General features: G+C 39.0%; 1 protein-coding gene across 2 annotated transcripts in view; it reads right to left on the reverse strand.

Moving 5' to 3' along the window:
• Nucleotides 1-952: 952 nt before the first annotated feature.
• Nucleotides 953-23,645, reverse strand: part of rab11fip4b (RAB11 family interacting protein 4 (class II) b) — a 28,861-nt gene continuing 6,168 nt past the window's right edge. The window contains exons 2-14 of one of the 2 annotated variants that reach the window (XM_022193836.2): nucleotides 15,135-15,385; nucleotides 14,481-14,666; nucleotides 12,704-12,838; nucleotides 10,419-10,454; nucleotides 9,282-9,381; nucleotides 8,676-8,779; nucleotides 8,317-8,457; nucleotides 7,838-7,919; nucleotides 7,187-7,324; nucleotides 6,862-7,020; nucleotides 4,366-4,446; nucleotides 3,762-3,905; nucleotides 953-3,317 (exon numbers count right to left, since the gene is read on the reverse strand). In XM_022193836.2, the coding sequence (XP_022049528.1) occupies nucleotides 3,201-3,317; nucleotides 3,762-3,905; nucleotides 4,366-4,446; nucleotides 6,862-7,020; nucleotides 7,187-7,324; nucleotides 7,838-7,919; nucleotides 8,317-8,457; nucleotides 8,676-8,779; nucleotides 9,282-9,381; nucleotides 10,419-10,454; nucleotides 12,704-12,838; nucleotides 14,481-14,666; nucleotides 15,135-15,385 (1,674 nt within the window). In that variant the 3' untranslated portion in view covers nucleotides 953-3,200. The remainder of the gene's footprint in view (nucleotides 3,318-3,761; nucleotides 3,906-4,365; nucleotides 4,447-6,861; nucleotides 7,021-7,186; nucleotides 7,325-7,837; nucleotides 7,920-8,316; nucleotides 8,458-8,675; nucleotides 8,780-9,281; nucleotides 9,382-10,418; nucleotides 10,455-12,703; nucleotides 12,839-14,480; nucleotides 14,667-15,134; nucleotides 15,386-23,645) is intronic. The other variant, XM_022193837.2, reaches the window with a different exon arrangement.

The following is a 23,645-nucleotide window of genomic DNA, read 5'->3' on the forward strand; positions in this document are numbered from 1 at the left end:
AATTGTATCTTTTATTGATATTCTTTACATGTATGCATAAATTAACAAACCCAGAAAATAATGAAATCATAAGGGAGCTTTATTAAAACTAAATGTAAATCTTGAAATAATTCTCCCAGGGAGAAGTTTTGTCTCACGGTCCTATTCGCCAATACAAATTTACTAACACATGATATTAACTTTATTTGGAATGTCAACTTTAGCTAAACATACGCAAATAATTTTTTGATAGTTATTTTTCTAAGAATAATCAGATGTTGAATTTTAATTTTTCAGAAAGAAAAATAACACTTCTAATAATAAGTATGCCCATCTATCTACAAAGCAAGGGGAAAAAGGTTTGAAATTTGTGTGAAACAACTTGAATGCCTTGTCAGAGCCCTGATCTTAACCGATCAAACACCTTTGGAATAAACAATGTAAAAGAAAAATTCTGTAGCGAACTCCTAAAGTCTTTTGGAAGGAGTTGAAGAGAAGACGTGAATATAGGCCATTAATGCAGCATTTTAATGCCTGGGGCCTTTTGGGAATGAGATGCTCATCAATCACACAACTGGCAAAAAATAGTAAACGTAGCCTTTTTTGGGGGGGTCAAACTGTAATATTTAAATAAAGGTTACTATGGATAGGTCTGCATTAATCATATTTTTCAAAGGGCGTAGATTGTTATATTGTTGCAAAGATGCAAATGAGTTTTGCCTAAATCTTCAAAGCTAATGAATCTTTGCCACTAAGTACAAGGATATTTGGCAAAATCATTGAAAGGAAGCAGAATACAGACAAAAGTAACTGGTTTTGAATCAGTAATGCAACTGGCTACAAACTGGTGGTGGCTTTTTTTTTTTTTTTGTTACAGAAAAATATGCCTCTCACACACATAAGCAGCACACACTGTGTCCACTATATCAGTGGTTTATGTAAATCAAAGAAATAGAAACTTCATGAGGCAACGTCGCTGCCAAAGCCATTTTTTATTGCAATTTAAGGTGACTACATCCCACTGGATAGCCCTAGTAATTAAAAATTTAAGCGCTACAAGCCATGAATTTGTGACAGTTTTTACAGCTCAATGTAAATTAAAATTTAAATCTAAAATGGCACAAGCAGCTAGAGTAAAATGATTTGTGAAGCAAAACAAGACAAATCAGCAAGTATCAGTAATAAGTTAATATTGCTCATAATGGTCACCGTTTAAGTTAGGAAGACAGTTTACAACCTTTTTTAAAAGCCAATTGAAAACAACTTGAAAATCAGTAGACTTAATGTAACTAACAAAAAATTGAAAAAAAATGCAACATCATCCACTGCGTTAAAAAACAAAATAATTATACTGACAAAATATAACCTGACTTGCGTACCATACAAAGCGTTGTGCTATACTGCAAACTGGACACCTACTGTATAAAATAGTTTTCTTAGTATCAATCTGAAAAAGAGTGGTAAGTGGCACATGAATACAAATTATCACTATATAATTACAACATTTACAAGTGAAGAGAATATGTCAGACGTAGACATAGAATGTACCTTCAAAAAAATGGTGTAAATCTATAGCAACATCATCTTGAAAAATGTCTTCAAAAGGCACAGACAGAAGAAAATGTGAACCATGCAAAAGAAAACATTTTTTGTGCAAGGAAGCAAAACTCAAGTTTAGAATAATTACATGATACAGCAGATTGTAATAGTTTCCCCTCTAAAAACAATGCCCTCCTTATTACAGTACTGAATACTGTACTTATGTGTAACATGTTTAGTCAATTACAGATTTAAGTTTAAAGCGCCCTTTTGACCACACAGAAAGTGAAATATTGAGATGTACATTCATGATATTTACAGTATCAGTGAATTTCAGAGAGCTGATGGGGCTTTAACTACAATCTGCAACCTGCAGGTGTCATTGAGATTGCTAATCCAGTCTCTTGTACCAAAAAGTGAGTCTCCTGTGCATGCTCACATCCAGTGTCGGAGTCGATTTCGCTGAGCACAGAAAGATGATTCAGTAAACCATGTTACCAGTCGCTTTACCGCAAATCCACCAAACATCCTTTACATTCATATCATTACATTTCTGTGCAACATCTTTTGGGTCTTTATCGCATCCGTGAATCTTTTCAAGCTCAGGCTTTGCTGGCAAATAGCAGCCATGAAAGTTACAGTTTGAAGACACTCCTTGGTTGTAGCTTCTATGCCATAAAGTGATATTCTACTACTCATCCGAAACAACTAAGGGCCACTTCTCAGTGAAGAAATATTCACTTACTGGACTGATTGACACTGCAAGTGCTGTGGCAAGGTTTCCTGGAAGACATGTTCTCGAGAATGAACAAAAATAAATTTCACTTTCAATGTACCTTCACCGACTTCACAAAAAGTCTCTTTTTCGAGCTTACATGGTCCATCATGTATCATCCCCACTTCTTTAAGGAAAACACTTTTGCTTAAGTCATTGCTTTCAATACCACTGACCACTTCTGCCTCTTTTCACAGTCTTCTTTCAACACGTACTTGTCCCAGTATGCCATCACACGCATTCAGAGAACACCTGCATGATAGAGGAGAGGAGACTGGCAATTTACAGGTCAGGCAGAGTGGACTGATCTGCCTTCATCCCCGTCTCACACAGGCTTACAGTCTGCTTGCCAGCTTAATCACCTATACTTATCAAAAATTGCCTCTACATCATACCAAACTGTCTCTGAATTACACAGCTTTACAGTAGTACGCATACATCTTTCCAGTTTTTAATGCGCAATTGCATTATGTCCAGTGTACAACATCGAGCAATTGTGTCAGTCTTCAAAGTATGTTGGGCGCAGAATATTCCTGGGAAGAAATCATCGGCTTGAGATCAAAATCATGACAGTAACTACAGTTCACAGTAGAGACAGAGAACAAAAACAGGACAAGTTGACTTGAACTGTCACAGTAGTGAAACCATCAGTCAGCGAGCAATGACCGTCTGAGAAAACTCCTCTTAGGCCAACACAGAATTTCCTTCTGCTCTGTCCACAAGAGAAGTTCTTCTCACCATAAACAGCAGGGGGCAATGCATGTCTATTTATACAAGCCTTGCTAGGGTTTGCTTTGCTTTCCCCCTGTATGGGTTCCCGACTCAGGTTGCAGGTTCTGATCAGACAACTGGAATGATCGTCATTCCCCCAAATTCAGGAACGATTCTCATTCCAGTTGAGTCACAGCTAGTTCTTGATCTCCAGAATGGAGGGGTTGTGGTCCAGAATGGACAGGATGATTTTGTCCATGTACTGTCGAAGACGCAAGTTGATTTCCTCCTGCTCCTTTAAGGCTTCCATCAACTGGGGAGACATAAAGACGCCAAACACATCGTTAGTTCAGTTTGTCATTGAGGAACACAGTTATTTGTTGTAAAATATAATTATGAAATAGTTTCTTCATGTTACTCTTGGACTTAATAGCAGAATGTTCTATATATAATGTGGCTACATACAATTTTCTCCTTGTATTTGTATACCTGGAAGAATGATCAATTTTAAGCACTGATATTTTATTTCAAATTTTAGCAGTCATGTATAGGATTTAGCCACAGTGATCACGTCCATATTATGAAGAATAGAATAAAATCTACAAAAAGGTATCATGCAGAACATTGTTATTTAATATCCTAAGCATGCAAATCACAGTGAAGTCATATAAGTGGTCATATAATTCCTGATAAAAGAAATAACAAATGTAACTGAACATTTTCTTAATACACGGTCTGCATATTATCCTGAACCTACCTGGTCCCTGGAGGCATTATCTATCTCAGCAGCTAGACTCTGGGCCTTAGTCTGTGTGGCAATCAGGTTCTTGGCTTCATACAGACTAAGGCTAAGGATCTGACCATTCAGCTCATCATTCTGCTCCCTCAGCTTCTGGTTCTCCTAAAAAATATAATTGGGATGGGAAGTAGAGGAGAGGGAGAGAGACAGGAAAAGGAGATAAGCATCTGGACTACACAAGCGTCTTAAGAGTGACAATTTTTTTTTTCTCCCAAAAATGGCCACTACTGAAGCCTCACTCAACCCATACAACAAAACACTGAGCAGCCAGCAGCAAACACAGCAATGCACATCTATTTTGGCAACACCTATGAGACGGAACATGGGTTATGCGTGTTACAGAACAAACTGTTCCCCTGCTTGGTCTGGTGTGTTATGAAAGCTCCATGATTAAGTTGCCTGTAACTGCTGACAACAGGCCGGCATGCTTTCCCCTTGTTCCATCCTTTATCATTAGTAAGGGAACTGCAGCACTGACCCCAAATCAGCTTAGGCAAGTTCACTCTACTCCATTGTGATTAGTGGTTAATTGGGAGGTCAAAGGGCACAGAAGCAATTTTACCATCAGACCAGGACGGAGCCAAGCCCCAGACAACACCAGGTGCTGGATTTCAGGGGGAAGAAAGTCCTGGGACACGAATCGCTGGACACACACATACAGACATTTACAGAGGTGCACAGGCAGGTATAAGAGAGTGAGATTATCCTGCCCATTGAGGACTATGACACGGGGCAGTGTCTCTCAATTTAGAGCTGTAACCTGCACAAAACCTAATTATCCGTCTGATTACAGACTATCAAACTGAATCTAAAGCTGCTGGGTGGAGCTGACAAAAAGTAAATATCCGCAGACTGATAGTAGTAGAAAACCATTGTTATCATTCCCGTTCTTTCTTGCCTGCACTTCTTGTGACAAATTTGACCCAAGGCTAAAGGACAGAGAGTAAAACTTATCACCTTAAGTCAATGATAAGACATACACATTGTAAGAGTCAGCAGTTCTAACTGAATGGCTTTGTATGGTTCAAAAGGTACGTCACAGCCTGGTGGTTTTGGTACGTTCTCGGTTTTATACTGCAGTTCTTTTGACTGATGAACATGGAGAAATAATTTGCAACAAGGCAGGCACAGGTTTCTATACATCTCTCCACAACTATTCTTACCAGTCTCATCAGGCAGGACATCTATAGTACATTTTCATCTATTCCCATAATGCTAATGTTTACTTGGCACCAGGTATGTCCACATAGCAGAACTGGAAACATCAACAACATTTGAATCTGGAAGTGCAGCAGGGAGATACCTTAAAGCAAATGTCAGTATATCTGAGAACTATAAACACACGTACTCTGAAGTTGCAATCATCATAAACTGTGATGCAGCTTATTTAGTTCCCCTGAAGTCTCCATTTCAGTGTCAGAAAATCAGTAACTCTTGTTGAGGACAAGCTATGAGAGAAGTCTCTGTGGTTGACTGTCATCTTTATCAAACATATAACTCTGCCTGTAATGTATATTAATCTATTCTGCCTAAACCCCCTCTGTTGCAGTGCGTGGCCGAAGTTCTGCTAGTGACTACAGCCAAACAATGCTAGAGGCCTACATTGATTTAGAAAATCAGTGCACTCTATGCTCCTCGGGCTGAACAAAAAAATATTTATTGTATCATATGCTGTGCACGTATGTCCTCTCAGGAGCTTCAGACCTGGTTCAAACAGGAAAAGTAAACCTGTAATGTGTATCTGTGCTGCACATTTTATGGGAATGTGGCTAAAACCATATGGCGCTAATTTGCTACTTGTGCACCAAATATTTATTGACATGGGGAAATAACGTAAATAACGTGGGGATCACCTGAATTTGCATTTTTTAGAATGAATACTAAAGTACAATTTTCTGGAGAAGCCAGAGACATGCTACAGAGTACAATAAGTTGTGGAAGTATGATCACTCTTGAAAAAAACATTTGTAAAACCAAAGTATTTGTCAAATTATGACACACATTCAAACTCAACGATAGGAAAACACACTTCCTCTGTGTTTGAAATAATTAAAAACCAAGATACTTCTGCTGTTGCTTTAATCACTTGCACAATGATGAGTATTCTGTTATTCTATTAACTATTCATACATGTTATGCTGCATCTAATGTGTGACACTCTAATTATACAGCTCACTTCTCACTTTAGTAAATCTAATGCATTTTCATGCATCCAAACCCATCCACAATCAACATCAACATTATGACGACAAGCCTCTCAACTATATTCTGACAAAATAACATCATCTACCAGAGCCACAAATAATTGTCAAATTTAAACTTTCAGATGGTCATTAAACTAATTCTGTTGGGAAACTCAACCAAATCCATAAAAGTTAAAATTGTGATATTTCATCAAAATCAATTTATTCTACATGCAACTTTAAAAAAATGCCAAGAATAAATATATCTAATCAAATTCTGCAAAGAAAACACAACAATTGGCACTCCTTAATGCAAATGAGAAGCCGTAATTGACTCAGCTGTGGCCAAGAATCACAAAACTTCTGACTCTTCAGCTTAACTGCAGTCTGTGTTTACACAGAGCGGATATGAGACAGTAACTGAAACACCTAAAAAAAAAAATGCAAGTAGCAAAATATCTGAAGAAAGAAGAGCCACTATTTTTTCAGCTTTGGTAACATGAGTGAGGACTCGATATGTTTAAGGAAATGTATATTAACAGAAATCAAACTTTAGTGTTTTCCTTATATATTATTTGGTTGTGCTGTTGTCATAGAGGTGTAGCACTTTATACTGCTGTGAAAAAAAATAAACCCACAGTCGGTAAAAGTGAGACAGGAGTAAAAACACCAAGAAAATGCTTTGGGTTCAAAGGGTTAACAGAACCCCTATGTTTTAGATGGGTGTACAGTCTAAAATGAGTCTTCACACTCTCTCAAATCTATGTGAGACATTTATAGTTAACTCGGTATCTTAAAGCACCTTCAGTAGCTACAATACTTATTGAGCTGACTGCGCACAACAAAGACATTTGAACAGAGCGTTTTATCTGTACCTGCTTGAGCCTCTTGACTTCATGCTCCAGCTCCACCTCCCTGGTCCTGCTGTTGAAGTCTGCAAGCCCAGAGGAAGAGCTGCGACTTCGGCCAGGCCTCTCTGCCTCCAGCTTGTAGAGTTGCAAGTGTTCCAGCTCTCGACGCAGGTCTTCTATCAGCTGCACACCAAAGAATGGACAGATGAATAATGTTATATAATGCCAAGGCAGTATTTTATAGGTGTAAGTGTATCAGCTGACATGACTGCAGTGACTGAGAGTGAGCGGTTGAACAAACAATCCACTTTCCTGTGTGTGACTGGTTACATAAAATGATGCCTCCCACCTCCTGCATGGCCTCCTTCTCTTTCTGGAACTGCTGTCTGTTCTGTCTCAGTTTGTCCATCATTTTCCTGTAGAGGTCCATCTCATCCTTCAGGCGCAGACTGGTATCTTCAAGCTTGTCTGTCATCCTTTGCTTCTCCTGAGGATGGATGAACATAGACACACATCTACAGTTCAAAGTTTGCTTTTCAAATTATTCAGAATAATTCAGAGGCATTAATATATGGGGTGAACATTTCTATCTTCTCTGACACATTCTTATTTCGTATGCTAGAGTCAAACTTGGGTCAGGTTTGGTGTCATTTACATAGGTACATACTTCAAATAGAGATGTGGTTCAACAGTCAAAGGCTGTGTATAAATAAAACTACAGGTGGCTCACTGGCTTTGTATCTGAGTGCAGACATGTTGACTCTTTGACTATTGAGGAAACTGCAATATTTAAAGGGACAGTAGGCCTGCACTGACAAGCGTGGATTAGAAATGGCAAAATGCTGCATGTTTAAAAGTGAAACAGACAGTAAACTGAAGAGTTACCTTATTGAGAGTATCAGCAAGATGTGTTAAAAACAAAGACAAGGACAGAGAAAGACATTAAATAGTAAAAAGACAAACAAAAGTAAATACACAAAGAAAATGAAACATAGCTTACCTCGTCCAGTTTCTCTGTCTGTGACTTCAGTCGGCACATGTTAAAAGTCATGTCACTGTTCTCCTCCTCCAGCTGCTTAACTCTAAAGGCACAAAATCAGTTATGTCAGTGTATGTTTGTTAGATAACTGTCTCTCATAACCAGTTATGGCACTATTTTGGGCAAAACATCACAATATGCTGCTACTTCAGAGGCAGCTGACTGAGCCACAGACAAATCTATGAGCTGTGTTTAGTGCATAGTTTTATATTCTGCATTTTCTCCTAACAAGCAAGCATTTAATTATCTACATCCAAAAGAAATGGACATTGACATCTTATTCTTTGATAAAGACACTTGACTTGACTTTGAATGCATCTCATCAGACTATACTGTAATGATTTAATGCAATTGAACACAAACAGATAGTATGAGACACTGAGCAATAAAGCAGCAATGATGTGTATGCTTGCGTGCTTGTGTCAGTATATGTTTCTCACCGGTTGGTCAGCAGTTCTATCTGCGTGTTCTTGTCTCTCTCCATCTTGCTGTAGGCCTCTCTGTGTCGTCTTAACTCCATCTGCAGATTTTGCTCTGCACGAGTCTCTTGGTCTTTCAGCAGCTCCTCCAGCTCATTTACCCTGAGATGATAAAATACTGCATCACGACTCAGCTGAGTGTCACTTTTGAACGCTGACTTACAACTACAATCTATTGTAAGATTAATCATTTGGAGAAAAGTAGAGCCCTTTTCAACAATGAGAAATTACAGAAAGTTATCTGTACTAAAATTGCAATTGCTCAGGCATTTATTTCATCTATAATAAATCTTGTGCATCTCCGAAGCCCAGTTTTCTACCTGTGTACTAGTTGTGTGTTTTCCTGCTTTAGCTTGGATTTGACGTCACCGTTGATCAGAATCTCATTCTCGAGTTCTGCCACCTTCTTCTCAAGGGAGCTCACCTGACAGAAAGAGAGATACAGTACTAAAATATGTATTTACACCATAAATGTAATAGAATTAACTACAATATTTACGGACTCAAAATGATCTATGCTTAAAAATGCTGGCCAGCATTAACAGAAAAACAACCCTCACTCTCAATCCCTCAACAAAACAAGAAATACCACACAACTGAAATCAGCCCACAGCTTTATGTATCATTACTATAGTTAAGAACAGATTCACTGTGTTCACAAATTGGTGCAAAACAACAACCTTTTTCATACTTCCGTAAATTAACTGCAGGTTTTAAAAGCAAAAAAGGAGTGTCTCTTAAGTGCTACAATAATAGCTCAACACATGTATTTATATAATCTTTCCTAGGTTTTCACTCATCACACAGAAAAAGCAAGAGCTGATATTATTACATCCCACGAACAGCTATTTGTGCTTAAAAAAGTCTGAGCTGACATATGGACAAACAACCTGCGTACACATAAAGGGAAACAAACCTATTCATACCTTCTCATTGATGTCGATGTCACAAGAGTCGATGCTGTCTCTGAAAAGGTCCTCTGTACTGCCGTTGCTGCTACTCAAGTTGCTGTTGTGGAGCAGCTGCCTGCTCAAACACAGAGACACACAAACTTAAGGAATTTACTGGGAATAGATCCAGGCTAGGACAGAGAGAAACAAAGTGTGTGTCCTGTAGTGATGCTGCTGTATATAGGACTATAAGGACAGTGCCAAGCAAAGAAGCTGGAGCAAACAGAATTAAAATTAGCACACACACTGCTACAGCAGACACCCACACAGGTGTGCATATATCCGAGTGTACTCAACTGTGACATTCACACCATAAAGTGACTTTAGCTGCTCCCTTTTACAGTGATGGAATAACTTGAGAACAGCAAGCTCCATTACTGAGATTAGTAATGAGGAGAGGAGAGGAGAGGAGAGGAGAGGAGAGGAGAGGAGAGGAGAGGAGAGGAGAGGAGAGGAGAGGAGAGGAGAGGAGAGGAGAGGAGAGGAGAGGAGAGGAGAGGAGAGGAGATAGAATAGAAGAACAGATAAAGACAGCAATAAAGTGGACGAAGTAATCAAACCAGACAGAGTCAACAGTAGAAAGAACAGGGAGAGCGAGCCAAACCTTATATTGAATACATAGATCAGGTCTGACAGGCCATTTTCACTCTGTCACTATAATTCAGTTTATGTGGCTGAAAATAGGACAAAAGCCTCGATACAAAACATCTCAACCAGTGCAGACCAACAGGCCATGTAGTACGATACACTGCTGCTGCTAAAAGAGCTGACATTCAAACTTGCTTTCTCAACTCAGGAACAACACCAAAAGTTTTTTACAGCATGACTGGTTACAGTTCAGGATGTCCACACGCCCTGTATTTTCTCTGAATAACCAGTTAGTAATTAACTAGATAATAGAACACAATGGACGGACAACTGAGAGATAAGGAAGCAGTAACTGCTAATCTTGCTCTGTATGTGTGTGTCTATGTCAACAAATAGAACAAACACATGCTGTGCAGGTTTGTATAACGCATAAACACAAAGAGTACCAGTGACCTTTCTTTTACATACACGCAAACACACACAGGCACATAAAGTTAAACAAACACATTCAGGTGAATGACCTACCTTCCAAAAGCAGTGCTGGAGATTTTCCTGTTGGGGCTACCAAGGAAAAAACACAATTTTGTCAGATATGTTTCTTCAGTGAATTGCGATGGATACGTCTAGACTCACAGCTTGACAATATAGTTGAAGTAGCTGCTGACGGCAATTAAGATTTTGGCTATTCAGGGTGACAGACAGGAAAAAGAAACTCTGAAGGACATGTCAATGTTAATACGATTTCAGTCCTGGTTCAATGAACAGGGGTTTCTGTCAGCTAAATAACTGTCTGAGGGGAACAAAAGCCCAAAGACTCTTTCAGTATGATGTGTCTGACTGCACTGGGTTTCACATTGGATTAACAAAAATGAGCAAACATACTGTAGGGTTACGCAAATGACAGTTGATGTTGATAGAATATGAATGTCATAATCATGTGCTGCCACAAAACAGGAGTGGTTTGAGGGGAAACTAAATTAATGCAGCAGATGGCAGTACATTCAGTTGAGAAAATTTTATAAACACCATTTATTCTGTGCAAAAACAAAAATGACCATACTTGCTTTATGTGAAGCAGCTTTGTGTATATGTCTATCAATGCCATGTCCATCCAAAATTTCTAGGTCTTCATGATTATAGGGCATCAATAACTCCTGCCATGTAATGTTTTCGCTACTTAAATTTTGAGAACCATCCAGACTTTCTCAGTTACTCATTCAGCTTGTCTGTCACAACAATTACTGTTTGTTACATTATACAAATTGCGAAGAAATGTGAAACAGACATCTAAGAGTCAGTGCAGATGGCAATTATGGAAAAAAAACTAACAATAAAATACGTCTCTGTGACACACTATCAAAGACTTTTCAGGAAAAAAATCACTGAGGATGTCGAACAGGCTACTCCTCTAAGAAGATCTGCTCAGAATTTAGATTAAGCAAATTTTTACTGAGTACATAATCCTAAGTGACAAAACAATTCCCTTTCAACTAATGTTGCAGTTAACCTCACACTCTCTTTGAAAGACCAAACGTACAGAAGAAATATTACCAGAATTTATTTTAGGCTCTGTTTATGTTCTGGCCTGTCTTTTGTCAACAGAAAGTACAAAAAGTTTTATGGAAAAGAAAAAGTTACCATTTCTGTTGCTTTCTGTTTATACAAAATTTTAAATATGATCTGTGTATCTCCTCTGTTGTGCTGAGTATGCAAATACATACACTCAAATATTGCATGAGCTCACTGTATTTCAAGCAATTTCTTTAATCAATATATTTTCATTTGCATCTCACTAACTCTGTTGTAGTTGGTCTTTAGTCTCTCTAACTCTTTCCTCTAGCCATTTCTACTTCATTATTCATAAGGAGAAGGCAGGTCTAATTAGAAGGGTCCTGGTGGCTTTTTAGAGCCATTTCTCTAAAGGGATGGATTCTGCATTGTCAGCAGAGTCCAAACAAATAAGACAGCAGTAGTAACACCACAGTCACGTATTTAAAAAACATTATTCTACTAAGGTCAACGTTAATGGAATGACTCTGTGTCTGTATATGTGTGTGTCAGGGCATTTGCGTTTTCAGGTGGACTGCGCAGCTATTAATGGTCACCATGGATTATGTTTCCAACAATAGATTCCCTATTACAATGGCTGATGAGGTAAGCTTTGGAGTGAGGGCCTTACATAACAATCAATTAGTGTTCGTGTGTGTGCATGATGATGTGTTCGTTCACGTATGAAACAGAAGGAGGAATAGTTTAAACGCCTCTGTATCAATATTACAACATCCTTGTTGAATTTTAGTACAAAACAGCCCTTAAAGCCAACAGTGACTCTTGAGTCAGCCTAACCAGTAGAATGTGAGTGCACGAAAACACTTCAAATGCTGTACCTGGATTTTGTACAGTACCCATGATAGCTGACAGTATCTGTGTGGTGGATGCTTCTTCTCATGTATAATTAAGTTATTGTCCTTTATTATATCACGGTGCTGTATAAAAATTACCTGCCAGAATAATCAACTCTCATTGCTTACAGAAATAGGTCATCCAACCTGTTTTCATTTCTATGGAACTGGATATCATGTGGCTTTTTTGGTTCAGTTGGATGTAGAGTTACATAAATAAAAGTGGCTGCAGTCAGCAAATACACGCTGGTGACTTGATTAAATTTGACTAGCTATCAGTCAAAACAGTATGCAGTCAGCAGGAAAGGTCTGAGGGCAGGAAGACTGGAAAACAGACTTTGCTCAGAAAGTTACTCTATAGTGCAATTATAGTACGTATGTTTATGTTTTTATGTTTGTGTGACCTACCTATTAGCCTTGAGGTTTTTGAGACGAGCCTCCAGGTCATTTAGCAAGTTGACCTTTTTGCTGCACTGAGAACAGTAGACATCCATGAGTTCACCAGTATAATGGTGACGCACCTTACGAGGGGTTTGGCCCGCACTGTGAACACACACAGAAACACGCATAGTTATATCTCCAAAAACAGGAAAGTTCTGTCGCACAAAGCACAGCTAAAACATTTTTTTACACTGGAAGTGTAAGCCTGGTTTGACGCGAATATTTAAATCTACAAACAGAAGTCGTAGTCTTCACTTAGTATGTTGAGGGGGTAAGCAAAACAATGATAGTATTACCAGATCTGTTACCAAAATAAAGGAAACCCATAATGCATCATCACTTCAACGTCTCACGTGAAGACAGACTCCCTCATGTTGTTGTAGCTTTCTGAAATCTCATTATTTTCTCCAAGTGAAAGTCAGCACAATTCAAAACTAAGTTTTATATCTCAAACATAACCCTCAAAACATTTCTTCATTGGTTTCAGGGCATTGTTGTTTACCTTTAACCCACTTTGTACTGTAGTTATTTAAACTTCATTCACATGCTGAGTTCTCAGGGACTTCTTGTAAATCTGGGCCTCATTTTGAATTTAAATCTCCATGCCAACTCCATTTGCGAAGTTTTGTCTGCTTGGTATGCGTGAAAGGAGCATAGAGCTATATAGCCAGTCTATCAGCTGAGAGACTTAATCCCATTAAACACAGGCCTTGGATGAATATTAATGTGGCCTTAAGGGCAAGAACTCCTAAGCTATACTTCTCCAGTCAAGACTTAAGAATAATACAAGTCAGTAATGATTCTGGATCTTGCAGAGCAGAGACTCAAATCCTTGAAATTTAATAGAGCTGAAGCTACAGAAACTGGTCAGTGCTTTACATTTTGCTTTGTCACGACTTCACCTTTGAGAAACAAAACACAGGTCTTCACACAGGCGAGATGTATAATTATCTACCCTTTGTAGCACAGTGGTCTCCAGTCTGCGGTCGACACACTGGTGCTGGGCCTCAAAACATTTGGTATGTGGCTGGGAGGAAATGGCACAAGTCAGCAAGAATACTAACTTTTTCCAGATCACTCCAAGTCACGCTCAATAAACACGATGCTGACTTCAGCTTAAGCAGGTCATCAGCATACGAAATTATCAGTTGTCATCAACAACTTTGCATGTGTGGTATTTAATGCAAGAAAAAGTAAAATTATTTAGATTTTTAGTAGGTTTGACAATGTTTAAGAGCTCCCTTGTTGTAGGTAGGGGGGAAAACATGTTAATTATGTTGAAATATCCAAGCATTTCAATTTCACTGTAGTAATTTCTCACAAAAAAAGCAGACATCCCCACCACATTGATCTGTCTACAACAACACTGTCAATATGAAAGCAGTCAAATGTCAACACAAAATAAAGATTTAGAGCCGCTGCAGCACCAGGTCAATAACTAATAACGGGTTAAAAACAATGCAGAGCTCCCCATAGGAAAATACTGGCATTGTTTGTCAGCAACACAGATCAGAGTGCATCCCGTTTCAGGATCAATTTAGGTAGCACACTGTTAAGAAAAACCCTGTAATAACAGGCTAAAACTTTGAGAAGGATTATTTCAATTCCTAACTGATCACATACATGATACATTATGTATATAATGAAGTAGTTGTAGTAAATATTTTCAGAGACATATGTTGATATCCAGTGCTGATATCAAAGCATGTAAATATGGAGAACTATGAGTCACAATGTCTTTTACCTTGAGGGTACAGATGAGCCGAGGTCGGAGTAGCCGTTGGTACGAGTCTCGTCGTCCGGACAGGGGCTGCTGGGAGTGTAGTCCGGTTCCTCTCCTTCTCCGTAGTCCTCAAACTGCTCCTCGTTCAGAGAAGCTGAGGAACGTGTTGATAGATCAGATGTCACAGATATAGTAGTCTGACCACACCTGAAGCAAAACAGGGAGACTTTAGTGTTATACTCTGTAATTATTATTTTCATTTGTAGGAGATTAAAAACAAAAACGGAATTGAAGGACGTACAGAACGACGTGCATATATCATACTTTTATGTTAATCTAGAAGACAGATTTTTCCCCAAAACATCAAGTGTAGACTGATATTGAAAAAGCGGTGGAGAGAACAGCTGGCAGTGACAGTGGGCCTTTATTGAGAATATGTTTTTTATTTTTAGTCTGATAGAGAAATTTGGAGAATTTGATATTTAAAAAACACAGCAAGGACCATCAAGCTGAATAGGAACCATACAGAGCAAAGATTGTGAAACAGGCAACACATATGAATGAAGATCCTACTGTATGTGGCAGGACAACAAAGAGCATCATCTGAATAGGGACTCTAGTGAGATGCAGAGACAGTGAGACGGAGAAAAAGCAGAGGGATCTAACGGTGCTTACTTCTCCCCAGGGAAAAAAAGATCCCCCAGTGCGTCTTCCTTGTCCTCGAGTCTGGTGAGCCCGTCTGAGGTGTCTGACCCCTGGGTGCTTTCCACAGCACTGTCTCTGTCCGACTCCCTCTCTCTGCCCTCGTCTGCCACCTCCTCCTCAGGCTCCTCCACCTCTCCAGGGAACAGCTGGCTCTCGGGGACGGAGTCAGGAAAGGCCCGTGTGCACATGATGACCGGACACACCTGATCGTCCTCACCACCCTGGAGAATGACCAGAGGAAAGGTAAAAAAAAGAGGCAGATAGATATAAACACTAATATTTCACAGTTTGAACAGGTAATCATCAATCAATCAATTATATTAATCATGAAAACCTTGTCAATGAAAGATTTGTACCCACAAATTTCTCTTTGTAGTGATACCATTGTTATACATTTATTATACATTATTATACACATGTCCATCCGTCAATCGACTTAATTCAAAAAAGGCACTCACTACAACTTCAGATCTTGCATTATAATCATGTTCAGATGTTTTCACATGCATCAATAGTTACAGAGCAAATAGGAACTGCAAGCAGTTACTACAGCATGACTATGGTGCAAATTTGCCACAATGTAAAGAAATACATAGTTGTATGTGGTTCACATACAGGCTAATCAGACTTAACGAACATAGGCTGTGGACATAAGACTGTCATTCACTGCTCTTTTTAGGCGACTTTGTTCTCCGTTTCCTCTATTCGTGTGTTACCATTTTTAAAATTCAGTTCACTACAGGAACTAATAATCTCCAGGCAGCAACCTACCACACTGAAAATTTCAAGTTTTGTAGAGGATTTGGACTGCACAGTTACTTGGTCCTTCCAGTGTACAAGTGTTCCTCCAAAACAATTAAGCCCGTCACGATTTTGATGGAAGAACAAATCTGCATCCTTCGTTTCATTACGCAAAAAACAACTGAGATTGGCTTGAATAATTACAGACAAGCCAGAGCTTTGCTTCCCCTTATAGCCCAATGATAGCAACGTGCAGTGAGTCCATTATGTACTACAGAATGGGCTGGCTAAGCAAGACTACACAGATGTACACTATTTAGTAGACTAACTGAATACCTAACTTTCTGACACTAACTCACCTGCAAGTATAAAAGGCAAAGAAATCTAATATTTTGATTTCCTACATATCATATTCTGTCTTTAACAATACAGGGGAACAGTAATAAGGGAAATGACTTTCCCCAGTCATACAGGGCATGCAGTGACAATGATACAAGCCTATGACTAAAAATAATCTAAAACTAGCAAACATGTGAGGGTTAAACTATTTTACATCTTTATTTTCTACAAAAACTGTTACATCCAAAAATATCTACCTTTATACAATAGAGGTCCTTTGGAATTCATCACAATAGCTTTCCCTTGTTTTTGGTTTGTGGAAAGCTGTTCACCATTAAAAAAGCAAATTAAACTGGCAAGGACTGTGGGTAAAAATTGGAATGAATTCTATTATGGGGTGGATTTCCCATTTAGTAAATTCTTTCACTGTGGGAATGGCCCTAGGTTCACACAGGGGGGTCCTAAGACCTTTAGGGGTGAAAGGGCGATGGGTCAGAGGTCATGGATTCTACTTCATCTTGTTTCATTCTTCAAAAACTCCTAAAATCTGGCTTAACACAACAGAAAACAAGGTCTTATCTCAGCATGACTGAACAGCTAAAGCACACAGGAGCATGACGAAGAAGGGATGGGGGGGGGGGGGGGGGGGGGTCAGGTGAAAGTAGATAAACCCAAGAGATAGCAGGAGAGGGATATGCTGGGTAATAGTGAATTAAACAGAAAAGTGGGGAGAATAAATGTGGAAGAGAAAACAGCAAAAAGTGAGGAGAAGATACCGTGCTGTAATAAAGCAAAGAGGGAAAGAAAAGGAATTAGTGATACAGTGTGTGAGGGTGAGATTGGACAGATAAGACAGGGAAACGTAATAAAGAAGCAGAGAACAGCCAGTTTGATATTAGAAAACATTACAGATGGCTTTCTGCCTCTCTCTTCTTTTCTTTCTCCAAAACACAAAAATTACTTTTTGTATTTTACATCACTGATAAAACTTATTTAAAGCAAATATTCAGTCTTGTCATAGGTGTGTAATGCCAAAGCTACTTGTACTTATTCAGATTTATGACAGATTTGGGGAGATACTGCACCAAATGCTACCAGGCTATATCTTGACTGCTTCATTTTCTGTGTACAAGTTTTCTACCGTCATGTATTTGGTTGTATTTAAACAGCAGCGTACTTAAAAGAAAACGTCTCAGTGATTTTTGTAAGGTTTCATGCTCTCAGAGCAGAATTTAAACAGTGGAAAAATACAAATCAAATGTGCAAGTTTTCTTTAAAACTGGAAGTTGTTTCAATAACGGCTCAGAGCAAAGTCATTCTGAAGTGACTGATGTAAATAAGAAATTTGCTAAAAAAAAAAATACAAAGAAATGGTCATATCTTATTGGACCATAACATTAAACAGAAAAAGAAAAGTTATGCATGCAGGTCCACCTATAAAAGGTAATGTAAAGTATTGATGAGAATGGGAATGGGAATTATAGCGCTGCAAAGTCCTGTTACGAATAATTTTTTTTTGTTCAAATACACAAAGAATGTAATTTGTGCACATTCTTTCAGACAAAATGCAGCACACACATCAAAATACATGAGTATGGAAGTTGAATAAAAAGCATTTATTCAACATAAACTGAGGCTATGCAGTTACAAAAAGCCACCATGGGGTCTGAAAATGAGTCACAAAATAAAAAGCAAGGGATAAAGGTCTCTTTAGCATTCCTTCCCTGCATCAGAGAAAGAAACACAGTATGTGGCAAGGAAATAGGCAGCCCCCTTTCTTACTCTGCCAAAACAATTCGGAAAACTGAACAAGCTAACACAGTGGGCGGTTTGACACCTGGTGCAAAGAGGCAAGAAGAGGTTTTTCATATGTAGCACCAGCTCACATAATATAACTATAAAAACATAGTGCTAAAATCAAATTGTTCACTGTGGGTGGGAAATGTGAAAAATCTTGTTCATTCCGTTAATTGAACAATAATGTAACAACATTAGAACACTGCACTGACATTAACTGGTGCTTCACTGGCAAAACATATTTTTGAGCTGATGAGAAGATAATCAACCATTAAAAATGAGTTTGACCATAATACCTTCTATTTAATCATCCATTTTTGCCAATGTTGGACTAATACAATATGACTACTAAAGCCTGCATTTAACTGGCTTTAACAGACTGATTGCTGACATTGACACCGATGGACAAAAGCATCCCACATTGTATGCAGTTTTTCAACCAAAAGCACTTTGCACTCTCTAATTCACTCTGATGAGTAAAGTGATGATTAAGGGAGGAGCTGTGTGTGTGTTTACAGTATGCCTTTCTCTGTACCCGTCCGCTCCAGAGCAGCCCGGGGCTTTAACTGCCAAAACACGAGCCTACAGAGTGTTTTGAGTTGCATGATTTCCCGGAAGCACAAACACAGCTGCCCTGCCAAACAGCATCCAAACCACCACTGGCTTCGAACTGACGACGCTCAGATATGCTGTACTTTATACTGCAACGGTGCAGCCTAAAGCCTGGCATGCCTTCACAGCCGCTTTAGCCAGAGGAGGATTTTTATTACCATCAAATGCTTGGTTGAGTCAAATCAACTGTTATCAAATCAAACCAACACTCAACCTAAAACAACATTTCCAACCTCTTAAGTATTATATAGTGTGTATGATGCCTTAGGGCAATAAAAAAAAATCAACATCATGCTAATTTACCCAGATGTTTCCCTTTTCTAAATGTAAAAAAAAATGAAAGCACACGAAGCCTTATGTCATTACTTTGTGTAGCATGTAGATGTTTTGTTTTACATATATATTCAGATTTTAGTTTAAATCAAATAGAAAACATATTTCCTGATCTATCTGCAAGTCTACTGCTGCAGGGTCTGACCTAGTTAAAATACAGACATCCTATCATTCCTTTCCTGCTCTTCTTCCCACTCTCCCAAGTGAGACCAGTGTCAGAGCAGAAAAAGAAACAGAGATGAAGACAAAAGAAAAATCTGTCTCTTTTCTAAGATGCTTTCCTCATTTCAGTTTTCTATGCGTTAGTGGCCAACTGCAGCATGTGGATGTAAACTGAAGCTAGTTGTGCTGTGTGTTGTTTACAGTGTTTGTGTGAATTCTCTCCATCCAGCCACTTGTTAGCTAAACCTCATCCAAGAATATGCTATTTCAAAATCAGATTCACATGTTGCCGATTTATTATGCGCCATTTCTTTTCTTTTGTCTCAGAGAAATAGAGGTCAGACACCTTCAGCGCATACAGAGCTTGTCAGCCAACATTTTCCAGGTAGAGAAACAGTTGTGCAGCATGAATAATTATGTATGAGACAAAGAGAGAAAAGAGAAATGAACGCACCGCCAGGCACTCAGTGACAGAGGATGAGTGAAAATATATATTATTTACATCCACTGCGGCTGTAACAGAGATGATACTAGTGAGAAGAGGAGACATGAAAGGAACAGAAAATAAAGATCAGAGGACACTGGTCGCTTCCTTTTGGCCGGCTGCAGAGAAAGAAACAGAGACGGAGAGAGATCCACTTGTTAAGAAGAGAGAGAAAAAAGGAAAGAAAAAAAGATGATTGAGACGGATACCGAAGCAGACAACAGGCCAGACGCAAACAAAACTAATCTAATAAAGGATTTGCTATACAGTATAGCTGTGCAAGACATACACCAATCAGGCACAACAATAAAACCACCTGTCTAATATTGTTTAGCTGTTTGCCCATCCAGTGAAGCACCAACACTGCAAGACGTCTGAATGTGTCTTCTTGTATCAGACACTAAGATGTTAGCAGCAGATCTTGTAAGTCCTGAAAGTCTTCTAAATCACGAACAGGGGCCTGAATGGATTGAACTTGTTTTTCCAGCACATACCACAGACACTAGATCAGATTGAAGTCTAGGGATTTTGCCAAGTCAACCCTGACTTCTTTGTTGTGTTCCTCAAACTCTTCCTAAACATTTTTCGCAGTGTGGCAGAGCGCATTATTGTGCTAAAAGTGGCCAGTTGTCAGAGAATACTACTGCCATGAACAGGTGTATGTGGTCAGCAGCAGTATCTACGTAGGTGGTACTTAAAGAAACATGCACATGAATGCCAGGACCCACGGTTTGCTGGCTTGATTCTTCCCACAGTGCATCTTCCTGCCAGCTTCCTCAGGCAAGCTACACACGAGCCTATGTGATCGTGAATTATTTTTTTTAAAAAGGGGATTCATTAAGTCAGGCCACCTTCTCCCACTGGTCCAAGGTCTAATTCTGACACTCAGCTTCCCACTGCTGGTGCTTAAAGCAGTGGGCACTTTGAGTGGTCTGTAGTCCTAATATACAGTAAACTGTGATGTGCTGTGTTCTGACACCTTTCTAACATAGTCAGCATTAAGTGTTGTTCATGCAAGCAGTTCTCCAGGACTGGACCACACAGAACAACCTTTGCCCTCCACATACAACAATTACCGTTACATGCCAATGACTCTGTCGCTGGTTCACCAGTTTTCCTTCCTAGGACTATCTTTATAAGTACTAGTCACTGTATACCAGGAACACCCCACACAACCTGTTGTTCAGGAGATGCTCTGACTCAGTCATCTTTCCATCACAAAAGTCTTTAAAGTCTCTCAGATCCTTATACTTGCCCATTTTGCTGCTTTCAACGCATTAATTTTAAGAACTGAATGTTCACTTGCTGCCTAATATATGCCACTCCTTAATAGGTGCCCATTGTTATGAGATAATCAGTGATAATCAGTCAGTGTTGTTGTTGTTTTTGTATATACTTTAACTGTGTACATTCTGTGAAATAACCAGATAATAATGAAAAGTCATTAAGTTTTAGTTTTCACAATGGCATTTTCAGAAGGGAGTAGAGGAAACTTTTTGTAATATAATGAAGACTATCGCACAATGACGACACAATCCTTAAATTCACAACACTGAGTCATTCATATTGTGAAGCAACACTGTATCACTATACAGTAAATGAATGCTACAGAATGAGTTGCCAAGGACGTAAACAGTATACAGTATCTTCTCATTAGAAAATGTGTGAGTGTGCTTAGGTGACAGAGAATTTGGAACGAATCAGTAACACAAAGGCAACTCACTCACAGACACATGAATTATTAAGTCCTCCTAGCCACATTCACAAGCAATTTTATCTCTTCTTTTATGACCTGAAGTCAAAACATCAACCCAAACAAAACATGCACATTTCTGGTGGATATAAATATCAAAGAGTCACAAACAAGTAAAGGGTATACTTAGGCAGTCATGTCGATTTAACTCTTTAGTTATGGGAACCTGAATGAGGCAGCACTAAGAACTCAAAGGAAAATGAAAGAAGAAAGATCAATCTAAAAATTTATTGCAGACAGTGACAGCAGTAAAAACAACATCAAACACACCAATACAAATAAGAAATGGCCACACAGCATAGGGAAAGAAAATGCAGGCCTACAGAAGCTCCAGAAGAAACACTAAGCTAGCAAAAGTACATTTTAAGTTGACCTTTGAACATCTGAAAAGAGGAGGACTGTACAGCAAGAGAGAATTCCATGGTTTTGTTGCAGCTGCAGAGAAAACACTGCACACATAAGATTTAGCTGTGGGTCCCAGTACAGACAGAAGCTCTCTAACTGTGTAATATCAACAAGACAGGAGGGACAAGACACTTTAACACTTAGTAAACAAACCTTTGGCTGCTGAAATCAAATCTATAGCTAACTTGCAGCCAGTGAGGAGATGAAGATGGTAATAATGTGGTCGCCTTTTGGCTAGTAATCAAGTTGGAGACGGTATGAAGAAGAGCCAAAATACAAAGAGTCAACCAGACGGACAGGATAAAGGCATGGATGACTTTCTCCAGGTGTTTATAAGCTGAAGGAAAACCAAAGTGGTATTTCAATGCTGAATCAAATATGATTCCAAAATTGTTCACAGCTAATTTACCAAAAGAGAACAATGTTTTGAGATGAGGAGAAATCCTGCTAGGCAGTTGGACCACGTATATGACCCCATGGACCCCACAGGAGACAGAGACTAAGGTAAAAGTGAGACACTGAAGGATCCATTAGATACAAGAACCAGTTTAGGGCAGAACTAGACACTGCTGTTCACTGGATTAACCTGTAAACGAGGATGATGGAGTGGTCCACTGCAACTAGGTCACGTATACATCAAGACTGTAGCAGGATGAATGGTGTTTGGTGCTCTAGGACAAAAGGCAGTTTATTATGGATGTGCACAGTATGGAGGAACAATAAACCATATCCTGCACATCAGACTGTGGATCTGATGTCCCTAACTATGGAGCTTTAAGTGATCACTGTAGAAGAGGAAGGTTGAAGGTACATTAGAACAGTGGTGGTAGAAAATACATGTGGAGGATGCACTGAAAAAGCAGTGCTATGAAGAATATGGCTGCTTTAGCTCAGGAGAACCCCACAGTGTTGCTGAAGTTATAGCTTGAGGTCACAGCATAGAGAAGCAAGTTATGAGTGGCTCTCTGAGGAAGGATTGACTGGATTGTGCTTTGTCTGATAAAACTGCAATGCCGTTAGCTAGGCTGTTGGTAACCACTCAGTCCAGGTAGCAAGGTGGCTGGGAGCAGGTGGAGGACTGTGAATGTGCTGATAGCTCCCTCAAAATTGTTTCTGAATATTCGGATACCAAATTAATATCCGGATAGTGCCGCAGCGAAAGAATATTCGGATATTCGCGATATTCGGGTCCAGCCCTACTAACTATATGAGGTTCAGAGAATACAACTAGTTGACCTTTGCATCACCAATTTTTTTGTCAGTATGTATTCAGAGACTTTTCATGCCAGCTTAAAGTTTTTTCGTATTTTTACTCGCCCATATTTGGAAATTATCTGATCTACTTGTCTAGTATTGAAGATTCTCAACAAATGACCCAATGAAAACATTGTGAAATTCCAGGATTCCTGACATATTGTCCTGACATATTGTCATCCAAACATAGCCTCCTTTTTCAGTGTGAAAAAACATTGGCTGGAAGTGGGTTGACAGGCAATTTAAATAAAAGGGCCTGAAAGAACTTGATATATCCATCTAAAATTTGACAGATGCCATTTTGAATATCCAGTTTGACAAAAAAAAAAAAGGTTGCAAGCACTTTAGAGATATTCATGTCGAAGGTACTTGATGATTTAAGATAACATCTAAATTCACCATCCATATACAAAAACAAAAAAAAAAAAACATTTGTCATTCTTAATTGCCTCTACTCGGGTCAAGCACTCTGACACATACAAGGAATCTGACTCTTGTACTTACTGGCTATCAATGTACTTACAAACAGTGCCAGTTTACTCTTGTGTACAATAAAACCTCACATGGTGCACATGCAAAACACACACACACTGTGACAGGA

Source organism: Acanthochromis polyacanthus, chromosome 3 (assembly GCF_021347895.1).
Source record: "Acanthochromis polyacanthus isolate Apoly-LR-REF ecotype Palm Island chromosome 3, KAUST_Apoly_ChrSc, whole genome shotgun sequence".
NCBI lineage: Eukaryota > Metazoa > Chordata > Actinopteri > Pomacentridae > Acanthochromis > Acanthochromis polyacanthus.